Source organism: Dreissena polymorpha, chromosome 4, assembly GCF_020536995.1.
Source record: "Dreissena polymorpha isolate Duluth1 chromosome 4, UMN_Dpol_1.0, whole genome shotgun sequence".
In the NCBI taxonomy this organism is placed as follows: Eukaryota; Metazoa; Mollusca; class Bivalvia; order Myida; family Dreissenidae; genus Dreissena; species Dreissena polymorpha.
The window spans coordinates 84423896-84438070 of NC_068358.1; the positions used below are offsets into that span (position 1 = coordinate 84423896).

Below are 14175 nucleotides of genomic sequence, written 5' to 3' on the forward strand. Positions count from 1 at the left end.
CTGACTTCCAAATGACAAACAGCTCTTTCCCATGTGTCGCCCTTTAAAGATGTTTCCTTCAGCTACTGACAGAGTTATGTGTTATGACAATATTTAACATGAAGATTCTCACATTGTAATATGCAATGATAACATTAAGACCAGTTCATTTCGTGGAGTAAATCCAGTACTCATTGTGAGCACTGGTTCTCACATACACATGGAGGATTAGCATTAACCCAGAGCAAGGTAACGGCTGTAAGAAAGTCTACTTTAAATGATAATGACGTTAGCGATAGTTATACAGGCCTGTTAGGGGTATACTCATGTGCTTATTGTCTACTGCATTATCAAATAAACTTAAGTAAACTTGTCCAATATGAAAGTGTCCAATAGCATTTATTGTTTAACGTCGATCTGTCAATTTAAGACTTGTATTGCTTTTTTAACTGAAGTCTGTAAATTCATTTACAGACTTGTTTGTTAGTGTTGTTTTTTAACTTTGTGTAATAGTCGAAAATCAACAAACGCAAGGATGAAATCGTCGCAATACAATTTATTGGGATACGTTAAGTATAATTGAACCAAAACCTAACCCGTCATGCGCAATTTAATTCCCGCATTCCAATTTGTGACAAGTTTACTGGTGCAAGTATAGATTGGGGTGAAATATTTTTAAATGTATTACTTGTGCTTGTGGACATATTTATAATAACAATAACTACATCATTAGAGCAGTGGGCAGTTCTGCGACCTTCACTCAAAATGTCAATCATCTATGTGTGTGTAAAGTTTAAGAAAAATCACTTATGTAGTTTTGATAACATGGCCAATAAACACTGAAAAGGGGCGAATTATATAAGTAATGCCGTGGTCATATGAATTAAGTGCACTGCAATTTGCCACCAGAAACCATATATACATTAAATATATAGGGAATATATATGACTGCGTTTTTTCCGTCGAGTTGGAACGCATGAGTTGATCGTGTTTCTGAAAAGTACACATGGTGATACGATGTCAAAAAATAAATTGATTTGAAACACAACACACCGGAACCTCATAGCCGTTTTGTATTTCATTTGTTTTAAACTTTCTAACGATAATAAAAACTTGAATACTTTCTCGAAAGCTACAATTGTATTTGAAATAATAACACTTTCATTCGAAAAGTATTAAACTTGTTCGTGTCATTTTATTTGGCGACTATTAATAACAACTTATTATTTAATGGTATGTTATGTTGTGATATGATCAGAACAGAACGGGATTGTATAGCGTTTAACCTTAAGAGTTCATTGAACAGATATTTATAACAAACTAGTTTTACCGCAAATGGTAGAAGTGTTTCTACAACATATTTATATAATGAAGCGTTTTAGTAGGTTGTTTAATAACGGAATATGGAGGGTTTGGGCGGCGACAGCGCTATAATTAGCGCCTTCCGTGCAAAGTACGAACGGTTTCAATAAAGATGACAAAATTTAAGTATTCACGAAGCAAAACACTTTTTTTATTCTATATACCCGGTACCACTTAAGATAGTTCATTGTATAATTATCCATTAAAAGTAATGTTTTTCCTGGAGATATTGACAGAGATAAAGTGAAATGACAATGTTTTACGTGCAGAAAATCAAATGGTAACCTGCGCTGATAACGGTAAGACCAGGTCGTTAAGTGGATTAAATCCAATACTCCTGTTGAAAACTTGTTCTCACATCCCCGTGTGAAAAGAAAGGCATACGTACTATCAGAAGAAATTGAGCGACATGATGTACCATTACTAAATCATTTAAGAACCTAGTTGGGAAAACCAGATTAAGTGTTGATTCTATGTTTTTATGGGTTCCATTATGTTGGTTAAAAGCAATACTGAAATTTTCATTAATATTTATTTTTAGATTACAACAAAAACGAAGTCGTTGAAAATACACTTGCATGGGAACATGCATGGCGTGAAGTGTGATAACCTGTTAACGAAGAAACTTTTCGGGGCACGATCATTCTGCGACACCCGGCAGCCACATTCTAGAGACTCGCATTAGTGCGTTTCCACTAAACGTTTTACCTTCAAAATGTTGAAACGTATATTTCTTTGTGAAAAAACTATAAAACATGACACTACATATTATATTAATTTACCGTTATTGCCTTGTATCAGTTATAGGGGAAGTACTGCTATTCCTCTGTCAAACTGTTTCGTGATGTGTGTAATTAACAAATTCATTATGCACAGTGCAATAAACGTGCTTTCTTATTTAAGTACATTTTATTTATTAGCTATTTTTTTGTTGATCATTATACAATTTATATAGTGTCTTATAAGGACGTTTGACGAAAATCTAACAAAACGTGCACATAAAACATTCTCACGTTCCAAAACTTGATAGTTCGACGTGGTGTAATGGATATGGTGTCCGCCTAGCGACCGGGATATCACGGGTTCGATCCCCACAGTGAGAGCGTTCTTAAGATCTCCCCCAAAAGCACATAGTACTGGTTCTAGGCCCAGGAAACGGACTCGAGAGCGTTTATAAAAGTATCAGGCTTTCGATGCATTCGAGCTAAAATAAATAGGTTTAAACTAAAACTTGATGCTTTTGAATATTGGTTTGTGTGATTCCTCTGGGTTACGCATTTAAACGTCAACGACACTAATACGGACTATGAGTCTCGAAATTATGAAATTCCGGGATAAGGTTATATATCCTTAATACTAACTATTGACATATAGTGTTGAAATTGTTTGATTTTGAATTGTCTATTGAGGCATTCTCTATGTCATACTCTATTTACAAACGGTCGCTGTATGGTTAATCTCGAGTGGTAATGTTTTATCCGTTCTTTAAATCACACATGCCAGTACAAAATAGGCAAAAGCTGTTGCGTTCTGTTTTCAATATGAATAAAGCGTTAGCCCAGCTATTTCCCGCGATATTATTAAACTATAAATCATTTCATAATATATACTAGAGCTTTGAATTCAATTGTTCGGTTTGACATTGCGTATTTAATTTCTGTGTTGGTACACTATAAAAAATGATTTTATTTGAACTGACTTTCAATAGCGCTTGAGATAACACAATAACTGGATGAGTTAACAATATTGAAAGACTCATCCTTATACCTCTTTATCCGTTATTGTCAATTTCTGGCAGTTGCGAACTTGCCGTTTATTTTCATAAGATTGTTTGTGACTTGAGTATGGTAAGACAATTAGACAAGAAAATACAACGGTTTATTGTACATACGTCACCAGCCCTTGATACAAGTGATGATGCCTAATTTTATACATGCAACGCATTTTGTCACTGCACATAACATGATAAAGCACGAATAAGGTTAGATTCAACATATTGGTAGGGTAATTGACAAGGAATAAATCGTACCATTAAATCTCATATTGAATCAAAACTTAAGATATTCTTTCTTGGTTTGGAAAATAAGAATATCGACCCCTTGCATTTTCAAGTTCACGTACAGAAGACCCAATGCATGACGACACATTGCATGCGACCATATCACATCCTGACTTATAGGCTTGACAACATAGCACATCAAAAATATCATGAAATATCACATTACTACATATCACATGACAAAGCACAAAATGACATATCACATCACGATGCAACACATGATGATACAAAATAACGATGATAGGCTCTTGAGAGATGTTGAAATAACAAAGTTTTATGAATGTAAACTATGAAGTAAAACTACATAGATGATATATTTACATGTTGCATGAAAAAGAGGTATTTTTCGAAAATTGAATAAAAATAAACGAATCTATTTTTTTAGTTGTTCGCTTGCGAACAACTATGGTAAATTCCGCGTTTTTCAAGCCAGTTTTCTTAGATACGATAAATCTGATAACTGTCGCATCCGCATCCGCTCCGAGACAGAGTTGAATAATTTATATCAGAGGTTTCAGTTTTCTTCAACTATATTCATTCACAAATGGGAACATAATGTGACTATCGTGTTAAATGGAATATTTTTTAACAGAGTGTATATAGAACAAATCAATAAACAATTTTTGAAGTAAACGTGTCGCGGAAGAGAATGTTTATGAATTATTAAAATAGCCCAGTATTTACTGCGTCTTAATCACGTGGTATTTTTTCGCAGCACAGGTCATTCAAAATCTGAGGCTTTTAATAGATACGGGAAAAAAAACTGCTGCTGATTAACAATTATAGTGGAATATCGAGAGTCCAATACACTGTCTGTTGCGTAACCTTGTTGATAGTGCTTGCTAGTACAGCGGGGTTAAATTTGATATGTCTGGGAAACGTTCTTTTGTTCTCAACAGGTAGCAGCGATACTTCATGTATTCTCAATTGCACGGGTGATAACAACGCAATAGTATAAGGTCAAGCATGTTTATATTTGTAATTCTCATTTATAAAACGTTGAACATGAGTTCACCAATAACTACAGGTATACTATAGACAACAAGAAACCGCCGAAGACGGGTGATGCTCCCTAAGTTTTTTTTGTCACAATATTGCACTATATATTCAGATAAAAGGAAACGTCTTGAGGGCACAGTAGTTGGGGACAATAATTTTTTTATAGAAAATTTCAAAGGGCCATAATTCTGTGAAAAATCATCCGACCAGAACCCGCTGATAATATGAACATCTCCTCTTGGTAGTAAAGCTTCCCATAAAAATTCATTGAATTCCGGTTATTAATTGTTGAGAAATAGCCCGGACAAAAATTGTGCACGGACGGACACACGGACACACGGACGGACAGACGAAGCGGCGACTATATGCACAACAAAAAACTTTATAATCGCTAAAACCGAAAATAAAAAAAAACTCAATATAACAAGAAATATATTTTAAAAAGGTATTTGGTGTAAATGCTGACTTTGAAATAAAGTTTGAAATTTACGCTTCTAATTTAATTGATATTTGTTCTTACTCTTTTCACTTGTTAGTCGCATATTTACCGCATTAAATATGTGTTATTATAGTCAAACCACACATTAGTGTAAGTAGATAAAAATCATACTACGGGAAAGCACATCATATGTGTCGTCACATGGCTTATCATGAGTTTATTTCTTCACCATCGAAATATATCGTATGTTAATATTTGATTAACACGCAGTTTTCTTTCGACACATTTCAATCACACTTTCATAGCCTCATCGTGCGAAAATGGGTCTTATGGCTTTTCGGCCAGCGTAGCTCAAGCCCAACCTATGCATTTGCACAGTCTGATCAGATGCGATGTTGTTCGCTATAAAATCACTCAAGGTGTTATGGTTTCATTACGTATCTACTGACCAGACAGAGAGATGCGCAGACTGGGTGGGCTATATATATATGATGGGCGCATATGACATAAGATCAATTTTCGCATGACGATGGTATTTAAAAATCTCATTGCGAATTGTAAATGGCACATTTTAGCACAATGCTTTTCGATACAAAATTGATTTCAAAATAGCAAACTGGTAAATAAGAGTAGACGATCCAGGTGTTCAGGAACAATTCCAGCGTGCTGACCTAATTTAGCTAGCGTTTGTGGTTAGATAATTAAACGATTTTGCTCTTATCGTGACACTATACTATTTTGGTAGTGTTCTTTTTCTCATCTTGAAAGCAAACTGTGTTTATCGATAGTCAAATATGTCTTCCCGGACGATTAAGTGACCGAGTACAAACCCTGAAATTCAACGAGATGGATTTTAACGCGTAATTGTAACTGGGCCAGAATTTGTGTCGTTTGAACATGCAGAGAGTAGTACGGAATTCCTTACACTGAACATTGCTATATCCTTTACGCTGTGCACAGACACAGTGATGTAGCCCAAGTTCAGGGGATTTATCTCGAATTAGCGTATGGAATACTCGAATATATTCATTCGTGTCTGCGTTATGTAATGTTCATTTAAGGCGAAAAGCCAGGTAAAACAGCTATGCCTAAAAAGGGCATTAGTGGTCTATATGTTACGGTCAGGGACCGGTTGACACCGTGTGAACTGCTAGGGTAACAAGTAATGCATAAGCGACAAAGTACGGGTCAACAGGTCTGTCTTTATGACTACCTAATTCGTGAGTAAAAAGTATTGCTCGCAGGTTTATTTTTTATTGAATTTCATTAATATTCGTATTGTATATTTTGAATTTGTATATGGTGTCAAAAATTAAAAGTTTTGTACATCGAATTTCCATCATGAAATTATATTATTAGTGTGATCGGTTTTCGATATTCCAAAAATATCAAATCAAATCAAATCAAATAAATTTGATTTTGAGTCGGCAAGACATATAACAAGTAACATAATTTGCAAAGCTTTTGAACCGACTACACAACAAATGTATACAGTAAAACATGAGTAAAACAGCTAAAGAGAAAAGTCATATACATGTTTAAGGGTAAAACACAGATAAGAACAATAATTACATGCAGCATTGAACTGAATTTGACAATATTTGACTTTCCTGCTGGTATTGCACATGTGGGGCGGAGAAAGACTGTGGCATGCATATAGGCAAAGACCTAGAATATATTCTAGGTCTTTGATATAGGGGCTAACTGTTTTATCAAAAATTAATGCACAAAAAGCTTTACCAGCAGCAGAGTCAGTGTATGACATAATATAATTTCAATAAAATACAAAAGCATATCAAAATCATATCAAAGCATAAATAAAATTGAAAAAATAGAATAAAATAGGAGGCAATTAAAAACTGTGTAGGAAGCTGCTGGTCTAGACATGCAAGTAGGTCTAAAAACTGCAATAAGACGGCAACGTAAGAAACTGAATTCAAAAAGAAACACAAAAGTGCGACAGATAAAAAAAAGTGCTAAAGACATATATCACCACGGATCAGATTCGAGATGAACTGATCAGCAGCTTTCTCACAACAAAAATAGAATAAAAGCATGGAACAAACTATAAGCAAGCAACAAAATAGGAGCAAGAAACAACTAGAAGCAAGCACGTGCAACCAAAAATATATACATAAGCAAAGAAAAGACAGCAAAAGCAACTAATCACAGTGTGGCATACAGCTCCAGAGAGAATTGTTCCTAAGTAACTTTACAGGCAGAACATTTACATTCTTTGCCATTCCAGTGCATCATTAAGCTTTTGAATTGGTTAAAGTTACTAGCTTTTCTGTTGCTTTCTTAGTAGTCTTGACTTGGGGAATCTCAAGAAGATTGGTATATCTGAAATGATAACGAGATTCACGTTTGATAACCAGGTCATTTAGAGCAGGTGGAGATATACTATTTATAATTTTGAATGCTTCAAGAGCCATAACTCTGGTTCTTCTAAAATATAGACTAGGCAAATAAGCTTTTGTCAGTAATTGTTCATACGAACTATTGTAATCGTCGTATACAAAGCGAAGAGCTCTCTCTTGTATTTTTTCAATTTTGTCTGTGTTGCTTTTAGAGCAGAAATGCCAAGTTAGAGGGCAGAAACTGAAATCTGAGAGGATAAATGAATGGAAAATGGTCAATCTACTGAGACGACAGAGGTTTTTACCTATTATTTTCAAAATGTTAAGCTGCTGTGCTGCCTTACTACAGATGTTACTTATGTGGTTATCAAAATTTAGGTTTAAGTCTAAGTTTACTCCAAGAAGATTGACAATATCGTCACATTTGCGTGGATGCAGTAGCGTGTATCCCCGTACATATCTTCGATGTTGTTATATTTTCAGCCTTCAGAGGCTGGTAGCGGTATTGTTTTTTTATTATTTTTAGAAACCTTGTACTGTTTGGGCAATCGGTCACTTGCCTTAAATAAAGGACCTACTAATTGTTTGTAATAATAATTCAATACTACTCCAGCAGCTTGATTTTCACTTATTTATATTGAATTGCACAACAGTTTGATGTGTGCTGCGTGGATGCAATAGCGTGAACACCGTACACATCTTCGATGTTGTTATTTTTTCAGCCTTCAGAGGCTGGTAGCGGTATTGTTTTTTTATTTTATTTTTTATAAACCGGGTACTGTTTGGGCAATCGGTCACTTGCCTTAATACTACTCCAGCAGCTGGAGTTTCACTTCTTTATATTATATTGTGTTTCTTATATCGAAAGAGGTTTTTTTTCCAATAGCTATAGCTTGAAACTTGTCGGATTAGCTTGGATACAGTTAAAAATAAACCAGTCTGTTAGGACATTGCTTTCTTCTTGAAGAACTTTAACAATGTCGTCAAAATTTGTGGAACAATAGGAAAGTGTGTTATCATCTGCATAATTATAGAGTGTGCCCTTGTGAATAAAATAGAATATATCATTAATGAAGACATTAAATAGGAGAAGCCCGAGTATGGAGCCTTGAGGCACGCCTTTGATAATATGAGCCCAGGAGCTTACAGAACTACCTATTTTTATTTGTTGTTGCCTATGGGATGGATAAGAAGTTAAAAGATCAATAGAGGTTTTAGAAAGACCGTAACATTTAAGTTTGCATAAGAGGGTGTCATGGGGTAGGCAGTCGAACGCCTTAGATAGGTCCATCAGAACCGCAGCAACATATTGGTTGGAGTCGAATGCAGATTTCCAATCCTCGAAAAGTCAATGGTTAGTTGATTAGCCAAAGCCTTTTCGAAAAATTTTGAGGGAGCAGGTAATATACTCACAGGTCTATAGTTAGACTTAACTAGGGGATCATCTTTCTTGTAGACTAGGGTTACCTGTGCTTGCTTTAGTCGATCAGGGAAAATACCAGAGTCAACAGAATTGTTTACAAAGTATTATAGAAAGGGACCAGTGTCTGTGAACCTAATTTTAAGAGTTTTATTGATATTTTGTCAATTCCAGTAGCTTTTTTCGCATTAAACTTCTGTAAAATATTTGAGACAGTTCATTGTTTAACATGTGAAAAATTAAATGAATCTGGGAAAATATTTTGTCCTTCTATTTTTTCTATACTTGGATGGCTACGTTCATCAAAGGTAAAATCTTTTCCAATGTCTTTCGCAACATTTACATAGAAACCATACGTCACTATTATCCGAAATTGTCTTTTGATTTTCATTGAGTATGATTTTGCTCTGATTATTTTTTGACTTGTTAAACATATAAGGTTTTATTGTTTTCCAAAAATCTTTAGACTTACAGCCACCAGTACACCTTTCCTGAAAGATATTCATAGATTTACGTTTAAGTTTATTTACTATATTTCTATTTTTACGATACTGTTCCCAGATTTTCGAATTTTTAATTTTGGTATACTTGTTATAAGACATTTTTTAGTGTAAATAGCTTTTCTGAATTCCTTATTCATATAAGGTAACTGTGCAGGCTTTCTGTATTTTTGTTTAAATGGAGCATGCTTGTTCATAATTTCTACAACATCGTTTCAAAAGGGTTATACACCAAATCTTAGTTATCGGGAATACATGAATAATTTTCAACATTCAGTTTGCACAGGTCTTCATTATATGAATCAATATTGAAATTTTTAAAGCTTCTGTAAGTAATTTTCTGTTTCTCATTCCTCGAAACAGTATTGTTAATAACAGTACTAATCATATTGTGACAGTCACTAATGCCGGAAGAGAAATTTAGAGTTCTGATACATAATGTTTTACTATTTGTCAAGAAGACATCCAGTATGGATGGTGAACAACCCTTCTTAAAACATGATGGATTCTTAATAATGTTGGGCAGATTAAAAATTTCTAAAATATCTATTAAAATTTTGCTTTTAGTTTCACAAAGGAGATCATATTTCAGTGCTCCAATGACAGCATAATAATCAAAAACACTTATACATTTGTCTAAAGTTTTGCAAAAGCTATCAGAAAATGAAATATTGTTCATGCTTGGTGGCCAATAGACACAGATCGAAGAAACACCATTTTGATTTATTTTGATTGACCTCATATATGATATTTTCGAAGTTGTCCGACTCAAGGTATTTACGTCTTTTAGACGGGATGTCATTTCTTATGTATGATGCTACACCACCCCCATTACTGTCTCTGTCTCTACGTTCAAATTTGTAGCCGGGAACCTCAAAGATAGTACTGCGATATGAGTTGTCAATTTTATTTTCAGATATATATAACAGGTCAACAAGTTTATTGTTCACTTCTTCGTGAAGTTTGACAAATTTTGATTTTAGGCTGTTTATGTTCAAATGCGCTACAATAGAATTGTTCGGATATGTTTTGCGCACATCTTCAAGTTCTTCGAAGACTGAAGTTATTGAGTTTGAGCCAAAGGATGAATTTATATCACTATTTATAGTGTAATCGCTGAAAAAGGAGTCCGAGAAATGGAACCTTGGGCAATCGGCACATATCCATGAGTCTGGTGATTCCTTAAGTTTATTGTATTCAGCCGCAGATATGTTGGCACAATTTATGTGGAACCACTGGTTACGCCTCACAGAGGACGGCTCTATGATTTGCTGCAACAGTTCTAGTTTTCTGCTTACAAGTTGTACTACCACACAAGTGCTTTAGCTTGGCATTCGGACCTGGGTTTTGCGCAATGTCGCCTGCTAAGATCAGAAGGTAGAACCTGTAGCAAGCCCGAAGCTTAACGGCCTTTGATGGGACCCGCCGTGTGTGCGATAGGTGGAAATATATCACACTGTCAATATTTATTATTGAGTTCAGATTTGGAGCTTTTTTATATTGATACTCATTGATTATGCTGGTCATACTCACAGAGTGGTTGCTTACGTCTCTCAAAACCATAACACGTATCGGTGAACATGCCAAGATATATAAATGTTACTTGTGAAAACAGTATGGATGTTATTTTCATGGAGGCTGCCATATTGGATTTCTTCCTATTCCGAAAAACGCTCGTATTCATTTAATTTGATGGTGATTGCAAATTTCCTTTATATTGGGTTATCATTACAGCGAACAACTACGGTGCTTTCAGCGCTTTGATTTATACATGTTATCTTCTTCTTCTTCCGATACAGCACTCCTTCTAAATTTGTATCATCCGTTTTGCGGGTTTTGCATTTAATCTCAACAAATATAAATACATAAATACATGTTTAACCTTTAACTAACGAGTAAAAGAAAGCATAAATACGATTATTTAAGAGACATTGTGTAGACAAAAGTGTTCTACAATTATATAAACCCGTTTTTTTCTGGTCCGACTTACCAAATTAGTTGCATGCAACCAAACGCGCAGCTACAACAACAACAACAAGATGGGAAAGTGAAAATGATTTTTTTTATTATTATTTAATCGCGTTCATGTAAAATACGTGGTATAATTATGGAGTTGGTTTACAGTATTGATACTCTGCAAAAACCGTTCTTCCAGGACTGGATTTCTGAGGAGAGAGCATGTCTTTGTCTGTCCTGCAAAAACATCCTCGCAATTTGCAAACATTCGGAAAATGAAATCAGGTAATTATACTCAAACCCGGTTAACTCGCAGATCGAGTTATCTTGGGGTATTTCATTAGCCTCTCTTGATTTTGTTCATAAACAAACCTGCGTGACCTACTTATCAAATCTGACAGAAAAGATCTCTCGCTATGAATGGAATCGATTTTTGGTAATTTACTCATTTATCCTCCAAGGCCCGAACATAATCCTTCTTTCTAATATCGCGATTTTATCACGTGATTTTGTGCAGTGAGGTCACACACACTACTGTTTATTGACATACAGTGAAACACAAATGCAAAAACGAAAAAATTCGTAAAAAAAACAGGTAATACATGTATTTAAATCCATTGAACACTCAGTAAATACATTGTTTGGTAAATAATTTAAGCTATAGTATGCTTTCAAATCCAATGGTAACATTTTTTTACCCACATTCGTGTTGACTGGTTTTTGTAAGTCACATGATCAAGATGATGCAAAAGCTCATGATATATTTGGGTCCCTCATGGGGTATTTGTATTGTGCTCATCGCCTTTAACAGCGACGCAGTTAATTAAAATCGAATTCAAGTGCTAAGACAGCGTCAATTCATTTCATCTTAGATTTTGGAGAAACCCAAGGTATTGTCATAGCCAGCTCGTCGTGTTGTGTCTGTCGTCGTGTCCGCCGTCCGCATTATGCTAAAACCTTAACATTTTGTCAAAGTTTTGTACATTGGCTCTAAAATCAAAGTGCTTCAATCTACAACTTTGAAACTTCATATGTAGCTGCAGCTTGATGAGTTCTACATGCCACACCCATTTTTGGGTCATTAGGTCAAAGGTCAAGGTCGCTGTAACTTCTATAAAAAAAATAATTCTGACAAGCTTTCATTTATTAAAAACTGCACCCGCAGCCGAGTCTGGCACCCGTTATGCGGTGCTCTTGTTTATCTTTAATAATTGTGCCCTTCAAGGAAATTCCATTCCAAATGCAAGAATTATTTGCCAAAAAACTTACTAAAAGCTGAGGTTGAGGTAAAGAGAAAAAAACGATCGATCCGTCGGGCTGCCCAAGAATATGGCATTCCATGCAAATGTAAGGAATAATTAATCATTAACCCATATGTTTGGGTTTTTTGTTATGTGTTTTAATATTAGGTTTAAAGTTAACAATTTTTGACATTTGAAACAATAAATACTTAACTTAATTTTATAGTGTGGCCTGAACTACTTGTGTTAAGCTTCTTTGAAATTTGATTGGCCCGTTCAAGTCATGTGATGATGTTTGGACTCTGCAAATGGCAAATGAATATTCTTAAAGTTCCGTGAGTCAGTCCTGATGCAGTATATATCACCAAATTGTACGCATAGCATTAACAAAGTGCTTTCATACAAAACTGTGTTGTGGTTTAAATTAAATAATGGCAAATATACAGAGAGGCTTATTATCCCCACGCTTTTTCGGAGGAAAAGAGTGGTTATGTGGTTATCTCCGCCCTCTGTTCGTCTTTTTGTCCTGGCCACTATCTCCTCCTACACTATTAGCACTAGAACCTTGAAACTTACACACATGGTAGCTGTGAGCATATGTGCCATGGTGCACTATTTGGAATTTTGATCTGACTTCTGGGTCAAAAGTTATGGGGGTTGGGGTTGAAGTCAGAGATTTTCCTGCGACCGCAAATCGAAAAAGGCTCATAACTACTGTGTCCCTTGAGATATTGCTTTTATATTTGTTATGCATCGCCATGTGTATCTGGACAACACCTTTCCATGCGCATGAAATTTTTTAACTTGGGGTCCGCGTTCAGGTTTCGAGATTTTCTCTCATTTAATTAGGTTATGTTACATTAACTTCTTCATTTCTACACCAATTTACTTCAAAGTGATACTGAACACTTCTTATGACAATACGGTCAATCTCAACTATGCATGGAACCTTTACCAACCCTGGGACACCCCTGGGTCAAACGTGGCGTGGGGATACGTGTCGGCCTCTGCTGCGCCATTTCTAGTTTTTTATTGCTGTTAATTATCTTTTATGATAAAAATATTGAAATTGAATGTTAAGATCGAGCATTTACAGTAATCAGGTGACGGAGAATAGCTGTTGGAAGTCTTCACTAAGAATAAAGCCAGGTCTTTCAATTTTATTTTTCAATTTTCCTATGTCAATATTTGCATGCTATAAATACAGTACACTCCACGCGTTTTCCCCAAAAAACGTCCTCCGCGGGTTTTTTCTGCTAGCGAGTGTTCACGCGGCGTTGGAAGAGCGAGGTGAACTCGATAAAACGCTCGGCGTTACGCCGCGTTCGCTAATTCCCGCGGCGTGTATTACTTTAGGCTAGGCGGTAAATGCAGACACCTTCCGTTCTAATCAGTGATCGCCGCGCAACGCCGCGTTAGCAGTGTGCTACTGGGCATGCCAAAAAATAAAAACATTGTTATAATAAATTGTTTAAATACTGTAGTACAAAGATAATTGTATAGAAAATTAATACGTATAAAAATTATGTTTTTTAATTCACAGGTACGTTTACAATATGAATTAGTCTAATATAATACATTTGACAAATTGATATTTAAATCATAACACATAAGACACAAGAATAAATGTTCCGTAAAATTTCCAAATGAGAATAATAATTAGTAATCCGAAACACACTACGATTTTTAATTGTTAACACGACGTTTACAAATGCTTCCAATATACAGTCATGTATATTTCCCGACAAAAGCGCGCGAAAATTATGCTGCAATGTACAAGGTCAAGGTACAATGTATACTCCTGCAAAGCGTGCGTGTATTGATTTTTTTGATACAAACTTTGTAGCGCAGAGAACATTG

The 14175-nt window shown here is 35.3% G+C and overlaps 1 protein-coding gene across 1 annotated transcript in view; it reads left to right on the forward strand.

Moving 5' to 3' along the window:
• The first annotated feature begins 11111 nt into the window (after nucleotides 1-11111).
• The window catches only part of LOC127879206 (mediator of RNA polymerase II transcription subunit 16-like), a 40728-nt gene continuing 37664 nt past the window's right edge, over nucleotides 11112-14175 (forward strand). The window contains exon 1 of the mRNA XM_052425911.1: nucleotides 11112-11359. Within this exon, the coding sequence (XP_052281871.1) occupies nucleotides 11226-11359 (134 nt within the window). The 5' untranslated portion in view covers nucleotides 11112-11225. The remainder of the gene's footprint in view (nucleotides 11360-14175) is intronic.